This window comes from Bombina bombina, chromosome 2 (assembly GCF_027579735.1).
Source record: "Bombina bombina isolate aBomBom1 chromosome 2, aBomBom1.pri, whole genome shotgun sequence".
In the NCBI taxonomy this organism is placed as follows: domain Eukaryota; kingdom Metazoa; phylum Chordata; class Amphibia; order Anura; family Bombinatoridae; genus Bombina; species Bombina bombina.
The window spans coordinates 833,281,372-833,301,904 of NC_069500.1; the positions used below are offsets into that span (position 1 = coordinate 833,281,372).

The 20,533-nt window shown below is 39.4% G+C and overlaps 1 protein-coding gene across 2 annotated transcripts in view; it reads left to right on the top strand.

Moving 5' to 3' along the window:
* Positions 1–4,550: 4,550 nt before the first annotated feature.
* The window catches only part of PIAS4 (protein inhibitor of activated STAT 4), a 34,890-nt gene continuing 18,907 nt past the window's right edge, over positions 4,551–20,533 (top strand). Inside the window, exons 1-2 of one of the 2 annotated variants that reach the window (XM_053703138.1) lie at positions 4,551–4,628; positions 13,811–14,261. In XM_053703138.1, the coding sequence (XP_053559113.1) occupies positions 4,563–4,628; positions 13,811–14,261 (517 nt within the window). In that variant the 5' untranslated portion in view covers positions 4,551–4,562. Of the gene's footprint in view, positions 4,691–13,810; positions 14,262–20,533 lie in introns of both variants that reach the window. The other variant, XM_053703139.1, reaches the window with a different exon arrangement.

Genomic DNA, 20,533 nt, shown 5'->3' on the forward strand with positions numbered 1-20,533 from the left:
CCCATTTCTTTTCACTTCATACCTGGCGTATGAAGTGAAAATAAATGGGCTACATTATCTAGAGCATACAAAAAATCATATTATATCTATATAAACACAAAGACCTGACGTTCAAGCATTGTGTATTTCCCTCACTGGGTGGGCTGGTTAGAGATGTGTGGGCGGGGTTCCGGGAATTGCCGATTTTGATCCCCAGAGCCGAGAATGATTTCCTCAGTCTCTTGGCAAACATCGCAACTCTGACCCACCTCTATTCAGTGCAGGATAAGCTACAGGGGCTGAGCTGAGAGCAGATGAATGGAGGTGGGTCAGAGTTCCGATGTTTGCAAAGAGACTGGGGAAATCATTCTCGGCAGGCAGCTACAAGGGAGCTTAGTAAAAACATTTGCATGCGCAGTCCATTATTGTGCAGCAGATCCCTTTGCGCATGCGAACGTTTTTTCGAAGCTCCCTTGCTTGTGACGTCACCTAGCGCCACATCATCGCTGGGAGTGAAGCGCCTCCACTAGCTCCTGAGCGCTGCCTGAACGCGGCCTTTGTGAAGCTCCTGATTCCAGAATTGCCTTTTGACCGATATTTATACGATTATCTATCAATATTCTTTTCAAACTGCTAGCTGGATAACAGACATAAAGCTGCACGATTACAGTGGAAATTTGGAGCTGATTTCTGACGGCAAGCCTAGCCTATGCTCTTCAGAAAAGCCACGTGGATTTAAAGTACTCAGGAGATTGTTGTTTCATTTTTATTACAGCGTGGCTTGGGCTACCGCAAGAATACCCCCCCTCCCAGGCAACTGGGTTACAGAGTACATTTGATACTCCAGTGAATCGCTTTCAAAGAGCAATCTAACAAATCTGTCCATGGATGGACTGGACCCTAAGTAATCTTTTGGATACACAGGGAGATAAGAAGGGAAAAGCGCTATCACAGGCCTGCTGACACTTTTGATTTCAGTATGGATGCGGTAACCATATGGGAAATATATATTCTGCTGCTCATCAGCAATCATTTCAGAGATATGGAGCGGGAGCTGGACTCTCTAATATCGACCACCTATAATTGTCCCCCAACAGCGGACTTACCTCAGGATCAGATGGTAGCAATATACAGAGATCCGGAGCTCATTGCGGAGGCCTCGCATTCAGGCATTGACTTACCGACAGGCCCCACATATCAAGCTCCGCCGGAGATACCGGAGGAGACTCATGTGACAGCTATGACGATTGGGGGCCCGGAACAACGCGCTTGGAGAGATCAATGCGAAGAGAAGGGGAGATATATGCAGAGGCCCTTGGGAACTCGGACCATGCCGATAACACAGAGCTTGAGAGAACTGGCTGGTCGGGTCACGGCGAGATCGGCCTGCTACCTGAGGAATCAGTGCCAGCTAGTGCAGACCCAGAGTCTGCTATCTACAGTGTGGTTTACTGCAACTCCCAGCAATGGAAGTCCACCTCTGTCCCACTATATGTGCTATTGTATCTGAACGGAGGTCAGGACAAATCAGAGACTATGTGCTGCTTACCAGTTAGAAAAGCTCGGCATCTGAGGGTAAAAATGATCCAACTGGGCCTAATTTGGGCATTGATCTCAACTGGTTATCATACCCTTATTCTAGTCTCTACAGGCAAGGGAATTGGCTACATTTTTTTGTTCTTTTTCCTTAAGACCTGTAATCAGTGGGGTGGGATAGCCAGTCTCAGGGCTTAGTCCCATGCTGTATTCCCATGCATGAATATATGTTTATTTCCGGAATAGTTCTAGTTAATGTTAAGCTTATTTGCTGTTTATTATTTCTTAATCTAACTATGTATATTTTTTGCATCACTACGGTTTCACATGTGTTTGGTCCATAAGAACCTACAGCTATGAGGGGTTGCATAATTCCTTCAATGTTAGCTCCATGTTTATATTAAATAGATCCTATTTGATTTTTACTGTATTTCTTCACCATAGAGCTTTAGTGAAAACAGAGGGCTTAAGAGCCATCTTGTTAACCCAATACAAATATGAAACAGCTCACCTTCAGGGATAAGAGATTAGCTGAAGTCCAGCAATAAAGCTGATTTATTTCTACAACCCCACCTAGGCTTTATAGTTTTAGCCTCCAATTCAGTATCTCAATGAGATCAGAGAATTGTGCCAGAGTACTAGAGTGTTTTGCAATTTTTAATTAGATCTATATATATCCAATTACATTCTTCCCAATAGAGATAACACAGGTGAAGTATTCCATATCTTATACATATTATGGGTCCAGGTTCTGCAGCTGCTCCTAAAAATTAAACATCTGTTAGGGTCCAAGAGTGATTTCTGTTGTTCCTCCCTTACACCTTTCCCCCTGTTGTTGATCACGTCTTTGTTTCAAGAAAGGCCAATGTTTATAATTGAGGGAGCTTTTATCCTATACGTTGTCATTATCCTAGAGGGAGATCATTGCTTTAACATATAATTTTTGTTTCTTCCCTATACCCTCCCCACCACTGGTTCTTTTATATATTGGGTGGCCAAAGAGTGGACAATATCTATAATTTGGGGAGTTTATGTTCTAGAGTTTATCAATATACGGGAAGGTGACATTTACTATCCCATAAAAAGAAAAACTGAGGTTGACTCTGTGTATTACTCTACTATATTTGCTGTGTTACAGTATGAATATTCCCTATTACTGTTATATTTCATTACATGCCTTTAACTATGCACCTTACAATGCTATGTATAACAATGATCCTGTTGGATGCTGTCATGTGATTTCCATTCATATGTTTTTGGCAATCTTGTACTGTTTTTTTATTTTTCAACCTCAATAAAAATTATTTAAAAAAAAAAAAAATTATAATTTTTTATATGGGAACATTTTGCGATTTAGACCTAACCTTTGATTTGAATACATCATTAGGCCTAGCATGCATTTACTGTTTAAGATCCCTTTAACCCCTTTGGTGACCAAGGACGTGTCAGGCACGTCCACCAAAGGGTGTCAGTTAACGACTAAGGACGTGCCTGACACGTCCTGGGGTAATCTGAGCTGTGGAAGCAATCTAAATCACTTCCAGCCGCTCAAACAATATTGCAGTGATGCCTCAATGTTGAGGCATCCTGCAATACTGTTCCTGACTGTCGGGCTCCATTTTGAGCGCTCCCCCGGAGCAATCACTTCCGGTTTTCACTCCACGTGGAACCCAGCAGTTGGGCAGGCTTCGGATGGTCTGTTAGTGTGCTAAGTGCCTCGGTGGGTCATGCCTGTGTGTGGTGCTAGTTGACCCTTTGAAGGCTGTGTGGGTTTTTGCCTGTCCCTTTAAGACTGTGTGACCAGGTGCTATACTGCCCTTTAAAGGGACAGTCTAGTCCAAAAAAAAAAACTTTCATGATTCAGATAGAGCATGTAATTTTAAACAATTTTCCAATTTACTTTAATCACCAATTTTTCTTTGTTCTCTTGGTATTCTTAGTTGAAAGGTTAACCTAGGAGGTTCATATGCTAATTTCTTAGACATTGAAGGCCGCCTCTTAAGAATGCATTTTAACAGGATTTTCACCACTAGAGGGTGTTAGTTCATGTTTTTCATATAGATAACACTGTGCTCGTGCACGTGAAGTTACCTGGGAGCCATCACAGATTGGCTAAACTGCAAGTCTGTCAAAAGAACTGAAATAAAGGGGCAGTCTGCAGAGGCTTAGATATAAGATAATCACAGAGGTAAAAAATATATAAATATAACTGTGCTGGTTATGCAAAACTGGGGAATGGGTAAACAAGGGATTATCTATATTTCTTTTAAAACAATTACAATTCTGGTGTAGACTGTCCCTTTAAGGCTGTGACGTGTAAGCATTATTTTCTCAGCAGTTTGTACAGTAGGTACTGACAGAGCTGCTTTAAGTGTCCGTGTACAGTAAACAGTTATAAATGTATAAAACCTGTAGGCTGAGGGTTTGATACAATGTATCCAGGTAGGTGAGCAGAGCTGGCTGTCTGTGAAAAGCTATGGGGAGAACAGGGACTTTAAACCCCAACATATGGCTCCCCTTTTTGTTCCTGGAGACACAAACAGTGCAGTATTGTTGGTAGCCCTCATGTGAACCCCATACCAATTTTTGAAGTAAAATAATGCAATATGGCAGAGAAAATATAAACGTTTTTCATACTTTATATGGCTCTAGCACTACCGCTGAGAATGGTAAGAGAGGAGGCGCGAAAGAGCGCTTCCTAATCCCCTTTAACCGAAATTTTAAAGTTTGTTCAAGAACCCCGCCAGCGAACAAAAAAATCCCCTATGGCCCTTCATGTGCTATGGTTGGACACTTGTGCTTTGCATCATTAGATTGTTTCTAACAGTCTGGAGTATTCTAGACAAATTCGCATTTACACCAATAAACCTGTCTCACAGCCGTTATTCTATTCTCATGTTGAAAAGGAGAAGACCGCGGTCTCCCTACACGTTATCGCTATGGAGAAATATGTCAAGAGAAGGCGGGGTTGCACCGGCAATGGGCGGGAACAGTCGGGCAAAGGGGAGGAATCTGATTGGTTAGCAAGTTTGGACCTGAATATCGCGATGTTACGGCGGCCGCCGCTGCGGTCGCTGAGGTCCAAGATGGCGGCGGAACTGGTGGAGGCGAAGGTGAGATCGGGTGGGGAACAGCCCCGTGCAGGAATTGGGGGGGCACCACTATTCTCACACAGGTTAACAGCTCTATAAAACTCTAGTCTTTCGTTATAGGCCCGCGAATACCCCTCCACTCTAGCCATGTAACACTTAATTACCCCCTTTCCTGTTCTCTGCCCCTCTGTGTTCCTCCTACCCACTCAGTATCCCTAATGCTGCCTTAGGGGACGCATTCTGTCTATTTGATTGCGTTATACTCCTTGTTGTGCTTTTCCATTCTGCCTTTAACGTTAGTGCAATTATTTCACGCCTCCCGCGGCTCTTTGTTATTCCATCATTTTGTGTTGTCAGGAATACAAACTCAGTTAACCTAATGTTTTTTTTTTGTTCCTATGGTGCTGTTTAAAAAAAATTAGTTTGCTTCACATCTCTTATTTATATTGTGATGGGATGTGTTTGCTGTCATGTTGACTATGTATTAAATAGGGGGGGAACAAAGTAGTGTTTCATATTTTGGCAGTAGGACAATGTTATTGATGTATTGAATTTAACCAGAATGTTCTAACTAGATTGATTTGTTTTTTACTGATCCAGCATTTTTATAAAGCAGGATATTGCGTTGCATAAACATTTACAACTTCAGGGGTATCATCTTCAGTTATATTCTTTGGTCACATCTCAGCAAGTAGCCTATGAGGTCTGAACACATCTTGTTTTATGAATACCATGGCCCACTAAATGTTATTACTGACTATGAACACAATACCCTGTTGTTAAATAAATTGCAACACTCATGGTGAAAGGTTTAATAACCATTATAATATACTTTATTGAATGAACATATAAACAGTGGCTTGATATCTGTTACTTTATGGTAACCTCTCTTTCTCTGATGAGCAAGTGTTTCTGTCCTATTTCATCCTCCCAGTTGGGGGGGGGGCGCTAGATAGTGAGTAGTTGGCCTCAGTTTGTGTGACTTCTATTCAGCAACAGTCATTAAGAGACTCTCCTAGAACAAAAAGGGAGAAACCATGCTTTTCAGGTAAGTACCATGGGGCATTTTCATAAAACAAAATCCACACTATGGTTTGTATTCAGTACTTTCAGGGCAACATCACTATGAAATACATTAAAGGACCACTAAACACAGTCTAATATCCAAATCAATAAATACATAAAAAAAAGACAATGGAAAGACAGTTTGTATTTTATATGAGTAGTACATTTTATTTCTGACCACCACAATAAAGCAAAAATATCAGTGAGTCACAGTAATTTTTTTTTGTTTTCCAGTGCATATGAAAATTATATTTACACTATACTGTAAGGGATCACTATACTGTAAGGGATATTAAACACTTTGTGGTAATATAAAACGATAAATCGTGTGTGTATGTGTGTGTGTATGTATATGTATGTATATATATATATATATATATATATATATATATATATATATATATATATATATATATATATATAAAAACTTTGCAATATACGTTCATTATTTATTTTGTTCCATTTTCCTGTAATTTCCTTCTGAAATTGTGAGCCTTTTAGTTCCTTTTAGAAATGGAAGTGCAGAAAACTTATATTCCACGCGATTGGCTGCACTATCTAGTGACCTATTTATAACTGTCCCTAATTGGCCACAGCAGATAAGGTTAGAACATGGCAGCTCCCCTTGTTTTATGGACACTAAAACTTTACACTTATTTTGTTAATATTTAAAGGGACATAAAACACAAAATTTTTCTTTCATGATTTAGATAGAACATAACATTTTAAACAACTTTCCTATTTACTTCTATTAATTTTTCTTCGTTTTCTTGTTATCCTTTGTGCACGTGTCTACAGCACTATATAGCAGCAGTTTTTGCAACCGTGTTATACATTAGCAGGAGCACTAGGCGGCAGCACTATTTACTGTCATGTAGTGCTTCTGGCATGTGCACGCTACCTACCTAGGTATCTCTTCAACAAAGAATAACATAAGAATGAAATAAATTTGGTAATAGAAGTAAATTGGAAACTTTTTAAAAATGGTATTCTCTATCTGAACCATGAAAGATTTTTTGGGGCTTAATTTCCCTTTAAACAGCTAATGAAACCTTAAAAAAAACCCATCTACATGATTTTCTCAGCCAATGTATCACTGTATCTAACATTTTAGTATTTAATATCCCTTTAAGTGTGCAATAATTGCATTATCTAAAAAACTATTATCAATTTAATCACTATACATGAAGAATCCACAGGTATAGTCCACCTTAACAGCATGCAAATGCAACCCGAAAATAGCAGTCAGTGATTTGGCTGTCTGATTTGATGGACATGACCACGATCCAATCAGAATAAGATACAGACAGAACTTCCAGTAGCATTAGGGTATATATCCCCAAACAATCGGCGGTCCGTCCCTTATGATAAAGCCAGGATGGGCGAAACGCGTCAGGGGACTTAGAGTATATGGGGAGGGGCTCTCTCTTAACTAAGGGTATTGGCAGTAGCTGTATAATCATTTAGTATTCTCAAGGAGATGTCCATTCCAACCACTTCATATGATCAATCCGCTTAGCGATATATAACTAATTGCCGGTATTTGTTTCTACTGGGTTAATTTAGACCATGTTATGATAGGGGCCAGTAACCCTGAATTTGTTACCATGTTTTAAAACCTTTACTGTAATGTGCATAAACTGCCATTTTAGCGTATTAATGTTGAACTTAGATGTTAACACCAACTTAATATTTTGAGCCATGTGTGTGGTTACTATATGTCAACCTAACTTTATACTTCAAATATATAAAGAACTTATTTGAGACAAGTTGCAGCACTGTACTAGGTGGCTTATAATTCTACTGCCAATAAACGACTATTTTGTATCTTAACACACGTGTTCAAGCATAACACACACCCCCTGCATGACCCAGTACATAGCATAATTACTATAATGGATCAAGAGATTGGAATTTTCCTTATATTGACCAATAATCTTATAATTTGATCACGCCACGTAGGTTTTGGGAGCTTATTCATCTAGTGTGGACAACTATCTTGTGATATTTATAAATTGCTGAATTTCAAGGCCTTACCTTATGCATATTCATACCACTTGTTAACATTTCTCTTAAAAATGGGTGAATATTTAAAAATATTAATATCCTAATAAAAGTTATGTTTTAACCCCAATAGTTATTTTTTGCCTCCTAGTCCGGGCACAGAGTGCTGCAACTGCATTCTTTTTGTGGAATTATTCTCTTTCCACTTTTCAATGGCTTTTTTTCACCTTGTTTGCTGCGTTTGTTTTTCAGTGGACACCTACCCCCTCAACTTGCCCTAAATGCCAATTCGGACCTGTGACTGGAGCAGACAATGCTGTCAATTTGTTAAGAACATGTGTTGGTTTATAGTATTTGATCTTATCGCCTCTATTGAGGCCACTTAGGTGATATATTGAACATGGGTTCAGTTTGTGGAGACACACCTAACAGTTTTCAGAGTTAGTGTATGGAGACAAAATAAAGAAAGAATGTTGGATTTTTTTTTCTTTTTAATCTGCACACATGTAAACATTTTATTCTCCAAAGTGTTTCATGTCCCTTTTTAAAGGGACAGCAAAAAAGACATGAGGCAAAATTTGGGTTTCATATCCCTTTGACAGTGACTTGCCTCGTTGTCTGTGGACTAAAGCCCAGACTTGCTCCTGCAAATAAGGCAAATGGTGGGTGGAGTTTGGCTATTGAAAAATAATTGCACTATAGTATGATAATTTGTTTTAAAAACATTAAGACTTGGCCAATATGATGTTCTATAGCAACACAACAGAAAGTTCTTATAATTACAAGGTGTTTACTGTCCCTTATAAAGTAAACATCTTTTAAATTTGTTCTGATTTTGTTCTGTGTAGTTAAAATTAGGTGTAATTTGTGTGTATGTATATGTGTTTATATGTATCTATAAAAAAATCTATACAGGCGTACCTCGGAGCAGTGAAGTGAGGTCAGAGGATGGTGAGGCACTGATTGGCTATGATATGCCCAAGAAACACGTAGATGAACCCAATAGAGGTAGCTTAAATTTACAATAACTAACCCCCCAGCATCTGTCTAGCAGGACACCGCAAATAAGCTTATTTTATACAGATAATACAGAGCCTGAAATTAGACAATATTACCTCAATATTTTTAGACTGCTACTACTCTTGGGGCTACACACTCACTTAAAGGGACACTGAACCCAACTTTTTTTTCTTTTGTGATTCAGATAGAGCATGCAATTTTAAGCAACTTTCTAATTTACTCCTATTAATTTTTCTTCGTTCTCTTGCTATTTGAAAAAGGCATCTAAGCTTTTTTTGGTTTAGACTCTGGACGGCAATTTTTTTATGGCTGGATGAATTTATCCACCAATCAGCAAGGACAACCCAGTTTGTTCACCAAAAATGGGCCGGCATCTAAACTTACATTCTTGCATTTCAAATAAAGATAACAAGAGAATAAAGAAAATTTGATAACAGGACTAATTTAAAAAGTTACTTAAAATGTAATGCTCTATCTAAATCACAAAAGAAGATTGGGTTCAGTGTCCCTTTAAACACACACACCCTCCCATACATGCATAACACACCCGCTTACATACAAACACATACACTCGCTCACATAGCCGTGCACAGGGTTTTGCTGTTCATAAATTTCAATCACACAGACACCAAAGCATCAGGTTCTCTAAAAGTTTTTCTGGGTATAAAAAAAAAAGCATAGTGACACAGGATATAGTGACGCTGGGTAACCATAAAGCAAATACATCAGACAGAGGCACATAAAAATGAAGGGGGGGCATAGACTAAGGTGACAGAGTGAAAGTAAAAAAATCGGAAAGGTTTTATCTACAGTGAAATTATGTTTCCATTTAATGCACTTCAATACCTGCTAACCTCAGAATTTGTCCTCCGAATAGACACTCTGTAAACTTTCAAAGTGATTTGCAATAGGTTCCTGTGGCTGCTTGAAGTGCAGCCTCTATTGGGAGCCTATGGGCCGCAAGAGGAGCTGCGGCTTAAGCTAGGGTTGTACCGATACTAGTATCGGTACCGATACCAAGTATTTGCATGAGTACTTGTACTCGTGCAAATGCACCGATACTTAAACCGATACCTCCACTTCCTACCCATATGCTACCTTGTGGTGTTTTTTCAAAATGCATGTTCCCATTTCATTTTAAACTGGAGTGGAGACTAATTGCTGTTATTTGTATTATTGTAGAGATCACTGTACCTCGTTCAGACAAACCCCTGAAGTACTGGGCAGTTAATAGACAGATTTCCAGCTCTGGCTAAAATGGCCCAAAAATATCTTTCTGCCCCATGCAGTAGTGTGGAAAGTGAGACTGTTCAACTTAGAGTCGGGCCTCTATACAAATATCAGATTTATGTTATAACAGCCCTACAACCCAATTGCATCACCCCTTTAAATTTAATATTTTATTGTAATATTTTTTATTTATAAACATGTTCAGTAAACTTTTGGCAAATAAAACTGTTTTATTTCATAATGTCTTTTGAATTACAGTCCTTTATAATTATAAAGAAGGAATCTTAAATAATTAGTCTGTATTGTGCTTGGTAAACTGTCACATGACATTAAAAAAAAAAGTATCGGTAATTGGTGTAGGTGAGTATTTGAAAACAAGTATTGGTACTTGTACTCGGTCATAAAAAAATGGTATCGGTGCAACCCTAGCTTAAGCACCACAGGGAGGCGCTAGCTCCCTCGGGTTTTTTCAAGCCATCCAGGGCCATACATGATTGCCAATGCCGGCGGGGTGTGTATTTTTTAAATAATTAATAAAAAAAACTTTCCTTCATTTGGCAGGTGAGGCTGTGCCTCACCTCCCTCCTATGACTGTACGTCACTGCCTTGAAGATATAGCAGGTTCTGTTTCTGACCTTGCAATAAAGTGAGTCACACTAAATTATTTCTTACCCACTGCATTAGCTATGTTTTACACTATACTGTAATCTAGTATTATCTCTAAAAAATGTACTTTATATTTTTTTTTTCTGCAGACACATTAAATTGATTGTAAAGTTTAATGAATAAGTGCCAGGTAACTAAAAGTAATCTTAAAAACAGGGGCACTTTCATTCATTAAAGTTTACATTGACGCTTCATTTTTAAAATACTTACCTTTTGCGTTATGGTAAACACAACACCATTCCTCCCCTCCGCAGCTCCTGCTTTCTTTAGCAGAATGACGACGAATCCGGCTTCCTTCAATCGTGTGCCTCACTAGCTGGATGCCAAAGGGGGCACACAACGATTGGAGGAGATTAGTCATTGTTCTGCTAAAGAAAACAGTAGCTGCGGGCAGAGGATCGGCATGTTTACCATAACGCAAAGTTGAGTATTTTAAAAAATAGGTGTCATTGCAAAGTTTAAAGGGACAGTATACACCAATTTTCATATAACTGCATGTAATACACTGCTATAAAATTAATATGCACAGATACTGGTCTAAAAAAAAAAAATCCAGTATAAAATAGTTTAAACTTACTTGGAAGCTCCCAGTTTAGCTCTGTTGAAAAGGTTAGCTAGAACACCCACTGAAAGTGGTTGTATAGCATAAAGAGCAGATCCCCCCCCCCCTCCTCTGCATATGAAGACTTTTTACACAAACAGCAGCAAGCTGGAGAAGTAGACAACAGTCTACTTCTAAAACTTTGGGGCTTGGTTAGGAGTCTGAAAATCAGTGCAATGTTTTTTTTTAAAAATAAGCAGCAACCATGCTATCAAAATTACAATCCCCATTTAAGGGATAACAAAAACATTTTTAAATCATTGATTTTTAGCCACCACGGTCAGAATTAAAGTGATAGTAAATCCTAGCATTTCTAAAAAAAAGTCGGTGCAACAAATAAAGGGGACAGTTCCTTTTTCTGTAGCGTTCGCCACGCTGAGCGCCTCAGGCTGCCCGCAACAGAATGCTATTTTTCAGTGAGGTGACTTTTCCACCTCTTAGCTAATAGCCATGCGGGCCAGCTGGCATTATGCCGGATAGCAAGCATGCTATTGGCTAAAATCACCTCAGTGATAAAATAGTTTTGCCGTGGGCTGCCTGAGGCGCTCAGCGTGGCGAACGCTACAGAAAAAGGAACTTTCAGCATGAAGTATTTTATACTTCATGACTGAATGTCCCCTTTATTTGTTGTATTGGTAAATCCTAGCATTTCACAAACGCTAGTATTTACTATCATTTTAGGTTTCTATGATTCAAGGGACACTGAACCCAAATTTTCTTTCGTGATTCAGATGGAGCATGCAATTTTAAGCAACTTTCTAATTTATGCCTATTAAATTTTCTTCATTCTCTTGGTATCTTTATTTGAAAAGCAAGAATGTAAGTTTAGATGCCGGCCCATTTTTGGTGAACAACCTGGGTTGTTCTTGCTGATTGGTAGAGAAATTCACTCACCAATAAACAAGTGCTGTCCAGGGTCTGAACCAAAAATGGGCAGGTTCCTTAGCTGAGATGCCTTTTTCAAATAAAGATAGCAAGAGAACGAAGAAAAATAGGAGTACATTAGAAAGTTGCTTAAAATTGTATGCTCTATCTGAATCACGAAAGAAAAAAAATGGGTTGTGTCCCTTTCAGATAGAACATGCAGTTTTAAACAAGTTTCCTATTTATTTCTATTATCTAATTTTGATTTGTTCTCTTGTTATCCTTTGCTTAAAAGCATACCTAGATAGGCCAAGGTGCAGAAGTGCACTACCGGTAGCTAGTCACTGATTGGTGACTGCACACATGCCTCATGTCATTGGCTCACCCAACTTGTTTAGCTAGCTCCTTGTAGTGCATTGTTGCTCCTTCAACAAAGGATACCAAGTAAATCATGAAAGAAAATGTGTTTCATGTCCCTTTAACATACCACACTGGAAATGTTTTTATAATTGCTGGGCTGATGAACAAACCTTAGAGAGATGAAACTCAAATGTTTTTTTTTGACATTTAGACAGAGCATACAATTTTAAAAAAAGTTTCCAATTGACTTCTGTTATCAAATTTGCTTTGTTCCTATGATTTTTCTTTGTTGAAGAGATATCTGGGTAGGTGTTAGCAGCACTTTTTCCTGCCATAAAGATCTGCAATCTAGTGCTCTTGCAGATGGATAGCATTCTTGCAAAACTGCTGCCATATAGTGCTCCAGACATGTGCACGCTCCTGAGCAGACGTCCCTGCTTTTCAACAAGATACCATAATAACAAACTTTTATAATTGCATGCTCTAGGTAATCGGAAGATTTTTAAACAGCTTTCCAATTTATTTCTATTAAAATATGTGCCCAATTCACTTGGTATCCTTTGTTGAAACAGCAGCAGTGCACTAGTGGGAGCTAGCTTAACACTTTGGGTGAGCCAGTTAGAAGAGTCAGCTGATAAATGGTGGCTGCACATATCTCCCAGTAGTGCATTGATGCTCATGATCCTACCTAGGTATTCTCTTCATCAAAGGATGCCAAGAGAATAAAGCAAATTAGATAGCAGTAAACTAGAAAGTTGTTTAAAATTGGGTTTTGTATGTTAAACACGAAAGTTTAATTTTGAGTTTATGCTCTATTTAAACATTGAGGGCCAGATTACAAGTGGAGCTCTTAGTTACGTGTAAGCAATATGATGCTCGTATTATGTTTTTATTACAACACCATGTACTAAAAAAGATTTAAAAAAAAAAAATATTGCACAAAAAGTTATAAGGGTTAAGATACATACATATACATGTCTAAATATGTGTGTGTGGTATGTATTTGTGTATATATGTATAATGCGAAATTTCATATTTTCAGGTCAGGTTAGCACATTTGAGAATATGCAATCAGGCTCGAGTTGTGTTTATTTTTCCCCCCCACTTTTTTGCTCCATTGACTTCTATGGGGGAATAGGTTATCGTGCATGTGATATTGTATGTTCGGCTTTTACATGCGTTGGGCTAGCGCACGCGAGCAAAAACAGTTTACTTTCAACTCATTATACGAGCGCAACCCAAAATGCGCAAAAATTCTAACTCGGTTAATGCTAGAGTGGAAGTTTTAATTAATGCATTACTTTTAACTTGCCCTGAATCAAAGTAAATATGCATTTCTATATAAACAAACTTCTAATGACAAATATAATGTGGTGTTTTCTCCTCTTTCTAGAACATGGTGATGAGTTTCCGTGTATCAGACTTGCAGATGCTACTGGGATATGTTGGACGGAGTAAGAGTGGTCTTAAGCATGAGCTGGTCACAAGGGCCCTACAGTTGGTGCAATTTGATTGTAGCCCAGAGGTTTTCAAAAAAATCAAGGAGCTGTATGAGACACGATATGCCAAAAAGAGCTCTGATGTAGTCACGTCTGCTCCAGTACAGCCTTCTCTACCACACCGATCACCTGAGGCTCTCCCAATCCACCAATCTTATGATCACGGGAACAATGGTCCCAGAACAACTCTCTCTCCCTCTAATATTGACTACCCCTCTCTATATGGGAAACATGTTAATGGCTTATCCAGGGTCCCTCCCAAAATCATAACCAAGCCTGAAGTGAGACTTGTCAAGTTGCCATTCTACGATGTTGTGGATGAACTCTTAAAACCAACAGAGCTGGGTGAGTTTCTGCACTTTGGACATGAGTTGAAATATCTAGCTATGGGTGGCTAAGAGCAGAGTTTATTTGCACCAAATAAATCCAATGTAATCCCTTTCTTTGGGCATAATCTAATTGTAAAAGGTTCTAAGTGGCAGCAGATTTGGTACTAGTGTCTATATGTTCACATTTAAAACTGATAGTATTGACTTTTTTTATCTTTGTGTTTCATTGAGCATTTGTCACATGCATATACAATATAATTTACATGAATTTTGAATAGTTACCATGGGTGTTTTTAAAGGAGTGGAAAAAGTTTGGAGTGCTTCCCTAAAGGATTCAACAATTCCATTATTGCAAAGCCCTGTCAAGTCACACAGTGGTATACAGGGTGGTTACAATATAATGTATTGTAAATAGAATCTGTCTTTAGATAGTCTTTTCCTCAAAAAGCATTTTATGATAAACAAATCTGATTTAAAACTTTTTTTTCTCATTGCAATTTTAAACATCTTTCCAGGGTATTTCTATTTATCTAATTTGCTTGTGTTTTCTATGCTCTTCTCCGCCCACCTCCTAATACAACTTCTCTGTCAGCTCAAGACTGTCAGCCACTTCAATAACAAAATCTACTCCATCAGAAACTAAATCAGCTCTCAACATAATTCCATTCTCTCACCCCTTCAAACGCTCTTAATCAACCACAACCCACATAGCCATAAACGTAGCTCTTTCTCCCCTGTTACTGAGGAAGAAGTTTCTGCACTTATACTGCGCTCCCACCTGTCCCTTTGACCCTATCCCCTCACAGCTACTCCCCTCCCTCTCTTCTATCCTTACCCCTATACTCACACACATTTTCAACCTCTCCCTCAGCACTGGTATATTTCCTTAATCTCTTAAACATGCACTAGTCACAACTATCCTCCAAAAAAACTTTCCTTTGATCCAACCTCCCCATCCAACTACCACCTTATTTCCCTCCTCCCTCTTGCTTCAAAGCTTCTTGAAAAGCTAGTATATGCATGCCTATCCCATTTCCTTACATTAAACTCCCTCCTTGACCCACTGCAATCCAGATTTCGTCCCTATCACTCCTCAGAGACAGCAATCGTTAAAGGGCCACTGTAAGTAAATATTTTCTATGCCTGTTACTAACTAACTACCCCAAATACTCTTTTTATCAATAGCATTTCATTAACATATCTCTATCGTATAGCAGAAATCTTGTCTGCAAATTTAATTTGTTTTCCAAACCCACTCCGTGGGTATCCTTTGCTCTGTACCAATCAGTTTACAATACCTAGGTTTCAAAATGGCCCTTTAAACACAGTTATTGGTTTAAGTATTTTGAACACTCAGTGCTGAAAATAGTGGGCAGGATAACGTGACATCATCGGCGAATAAAAGATATAACTTTTAGAACGTTATGAAACTTCGTTTTGGCGAAAATATAGGTCAGTAGGTTTTAATTAATGTTTATTAACTTTAATATGTTAGTTGTTTAGCTTAAAAATTATAACAGAAAGTAATCCTTTAAGGTTACCAAGGACCTACTTACAGCAAAATCAAAAGGCCACTTCTCTCTGCTTATCCTCGATCTGTCCGCAGCCTTTGACACTGTTGACCACCCTCTTTTGCTCCAAACCCTCCAATCCTTTGTAACAAAGCCCTCTCGTTTCACTTCCTACCTGTCAAACCGTAGCTTTAGTATAGCCTTCGCTGGGTCCTCCTCTGCCCCGTCACCACTTTCTGTCGGGGTACCGCAAGGCTCTGTCCTCGGTCCCCTTCTCTTCTCAATCTACACGTCATCACTAGGTTCCCTAATAATAAAGTCCCACGGTTTCCAATATCATTTGTATGCTGACAAAACCCAAATCTACTTCTCTGCACCAGACCTATCTCCTTCCTTGCTAACCTGTGTCACTGTCTATCTCACATCTCTTCCTGGATGTCCTCAAGCTAAATCTCTCCAAAACTAAGCTCCTTATTTTTCCCCCTTCTTCCAAAATCTCCACCCCCAATCTCTCTCTGTCGAACTCCATCATTACCCCTACCCTGCATGCCCGATTGTTTTAGGGTCACATTTGACTCAGATCATTCTTTCACTCCTCAGTCAGTCCTTGGCTAAAGCCTGCCGCTTCCACCTTAAAAACATCTCTAAAATTAGACATTTCCTTACACAAGACACAACTAAGATTTTAATCCACACTCTCTCATCCTTTCCCGACTCGATTACTGCAACTCTGTCCTCTCTGGTCTCCCCACCTGCCGCCTAGCTCCTTTACAATCCATAATGAATGCCTCTGCCAGGCTCATCTTCCTTACATGTCTCTTTTCATCTGCTGCACCTCTCTGCCAATCCCTTCACTGGCTTCCTCTTGCCTCTAGGATTAAACAGAAAATTCTCACTCTGACATACAAAGCCCTCAACTGCACTGCTCCCCCCTATATCTCGGACCTTGTCTCCAGATATTCTCCCTCCCGTCCCCTTCGCTCTTCTCATGACCTCCTACTCTCCTACTCTCCTCCTCTCTTACCTCCTCAAACTCCCGTTTACAGGACTTCTCCAGACTGGCTCCCATCTTGTGGAACTCTCTGCCTCGCTCCATAAGACACTCCCCTAGTTCTGAAAGCTTCAAGCGCTCCCTAAATACTCTACTGTTCAGGGATGCATACAACCTACACTAACCTTTCTTTATACCAGTTCCTCTCCTCCATTGCTATCCCCTTGAACCCCCTTAGCATGTAAGCCTAAAAGCTTTTCAGTTCCTGTTAGAAATGGAAGTGCAGAACTAGTGACCTATTTATAACTTTCCCTGATTGGCCACAGCAGAGAGAGAAACTTAAGTTACATCATAGTATAATCAAAAAATGCATAATACAATGACAATGCAAAAGCACTTAGAATTTCAAATGAGTAGTAGATTTTGATTTTTTGACAAATTTTGGTTAGTTTTTCCTTCCTACTGCATCATGTGACAGCCATCTGTCAATCACATGCATATACATATATTCTGTAAATTCTTGTACATGCTCGGTAGAAACTAGTGCCTTTTATAACTTGCATATAAAAATAATTGTGCACATTTAGATAGTGGAAGGGAATTGAAAACTTGTTTAAAATAGTGTGCTATCGGAATCATGAAAGTTTAATTTTGACTAAGGATACATACATGTATTAACCCCTTAACGACAGACGATGTGCAGGGTACGTTGTCCAAAGAAATACACTTAACGACAGAGGACGTATCCTGCATGTCGGCGGTCTTGGAAAGCAGTGGAAGCGATCCTGATTGCTTCCAGCTGCTTTCCAGTTATTGCAGTGATGCCTCGATATCGAGGCATCCTGCAATAACCTTTCTTGCTCCTCTGGCCCTTTCTGCACCGGACATCGTTGGTCTCAATCGTTGGTGGGTGGGAGCCGACGCGGGATGGCTTCTATGATGCAGGGGTGGGCGGGGTAGCCGGGGGCACGCACGGAGCGGGAGTGGGTGGGAACCGCTACACTACAGAAAATATTTGTAAAAAAAAGTGGGAGAGGGGTGGAGGGAAATAAAAAGGATCTAAGAGATCTGGGAGGGGGTGGGGGCTTGGTCTTTGTGGAGGGGGAAGCTACACTACAGAAAAAGTTTTTTTTGTAAACTGGGTACTGGCAGACAGCTGCCAGTACCCAAGATGGCTCCTAATAAGTTAGATGGGGAGGGTTAGAGAGGTGTCTGGGGGGGGGGGGAATCAGGGAGGTTGGGGGTTAAGGGGGGATCCTATACAGCAGCATATGAAAATATGCTTAAAAATTAAGATAGCATTTATTTTAGTACTGGCAGACTTCCTGCCAGTACTTAAGATGGCGGGGACAATTGTGGTGTGGGGGAGGAAAGAGAGCTGTTTGGGAGGGGCAGGGGGGTGTGATGTGTCAGTGGGAGGCTGATCTCTACACTAAAGCTACAATTAACCCTGCAAGCTCCCTACAAGTTACCTAATTAACCCCTTCACTGCTAGCCATAATACACGTGTGATGTGCAGCAGCATTTAGCAGCCTTCTAATTACCAAAAAGCATCGCCAAAGCCATATACTGTATGTCTATTTCTGAACAAAGGGGATCCCAGAGAAGCATTTACAACCATGTATGCCATAATTGCACAAGCTGTTTGTAAATAATTCCAGTGAGAAACCTAAAGTTTGTGAAAAAGTGAACAATTTTTTTTATTTGATCGCATTTGGCGGTGAAATGGTGGCATGAAATATACCAAAATGGGCCTAGATCAATACTTTGTGATGTCTTATAAAAATGTTTTATACATGTCAAGGGATATTCAGGGATTCCTGAAAGATATCACTGTCCCAATGTAACTAGCGCTAATTTTGAAAAAAAGTGGTTTGGAAATGGCAAAGTGCTACTTGTACTTACTGCCCTATAACTTGCAAAGAACATGTAAACATTGGGTATTTCTAAACTCAGGACAAAATTTAGAAACTATTTAGCATGGGTGTTTTTTTTGGTGGTTGTAGATGTGTAACAGATTTTGGGGGTCAAAGTTAGAAAAAGTGTGTGCTTTTTTTTTTTTTTTTTTTTTTCTCATTTTATATTTTTTTTTATAGTAAATTATAAGATATTATGAAAATAATGGTATCTGTAGAAAGTCCATTTAATGGCGAGAAAAAGGTATATAATGTGTGTGGGTACAGTAAATGAGTAAGAGGAAAATTACAGCTAAACACAAACACCGCAAAAATATAAAAATAGCCTTGGTCCCAAACGGACAGAAAATGGAAAAGTGCCATTAAGGGTTTAAACAGTGCTCCTATAGTAAAAGAGATGTGTTAAATCACAGTAAACATAGAAAGAAATGGATTTGTGTAAAAAAAAACAGCAAACAACTTGTTTTGCAAAATTCTCAGTGTAGCCACTGCCTGCAGCTACATAAGGGAGCAGACATGTTGTCAACTTAGGTTTCATTCTGCCTGTTTTGAACATGGGTAACTGACACCCTGTGTATTAGTAAACCAGCTCGTTACTTTAGATGTTTTATGACAAACTATAAATGCCTTCCTATAGAGGCCCCAGCCTTCTTGTAGGGTTGTGACAGGGAGTAATGGACACTGCACAATCAAAGTTTAAAAAAGGGGTAAAATCCATTTAAAATGATAAATACATATTGCAATGATTTCTATTAACTATAAGTCAATGCTTAGTGCTTTTTTATTAACTAGTGTTAAGCCCGTGTACATGGGCCAAAATGTTCCCCTCCAAGGTTCTTTCCCTAGCCTTTACCCCCCCCCCCTCCTTCCACCTCCCTGCAGCTCTTAGCATACATTTTTTTTTTTATGTAGTGTATCGGGCCTGCCCCCCTCCATCGATGGGCCGCCCACCAGACTCCATCCCAAGCCACCAACGATCGGCACCACTGCTGCCCTATGCAGAGAGGGAAACAGAGTGTTCTTCTCTGCTTTCGGTACCTCTGCAAGAGTATTTCTGCACTGCCCCACTCGTGGGGCATGCAGAAATAGCGCAATCGTGCTACTTTTAGCGAAATCGCGGCAGAGAGGCCCAGGACAGCAGCGTCTTACAGGGTAAGGGATTAACCACCAGCAGCATCCTTACGCAGTCTCTCTACTGCGCATTGGCGCTGGTCATTAAGGGGTTAATGCCAGGTATGTTTGTGTCGCATAGTGTACTGCTCATAACTGCGTCAGACAAACATACTTATATCTATCTATTTCAATGTATTTTGGTAGTCTTCTGCAGCAACCTAGATAATTCACCTTTTAAGGGACATGATATCCAAATGTTAAAGTGATGCAGCATAGCAGTAAAAAGCTGACTAGAAAATATCACCTGAACATCTTAGTTAAAAAAAGAAGATATTTTACCTCAAAATGTACTCGGTAGCCACGTCCCATTGTAAAGGAACTTTAAGCAGCCAATCAGGATGGTAGTCGTGGGCTTGCAAGGGAGCATGCATTTTCCATGTGCGAGCACAGTCATGTTATTTCCCTCCTCAGTTTAAAGGGACATGAAACCCAATTTTTTTTCTTTTGTGATTTAGAAAGAGCATGCCATTTTAAACTTTCCAATTTACTTTTATTATCTAATTGGCTTCATTCTCTTAATGTACCGTGTGATTGGCTCACCCATGTGCATTGCTATTTCTTCAACAAATGATATCTAAAGAATGAAGCAAATTAGATACAAGAAGTAAATTGGAATGTTCTTTAAAATTGCATTCTCTGAATCATGAAAGAAAAAATTGAGTTTCATGTCCCTTTAAAGAAGCTTACTATGAATTCT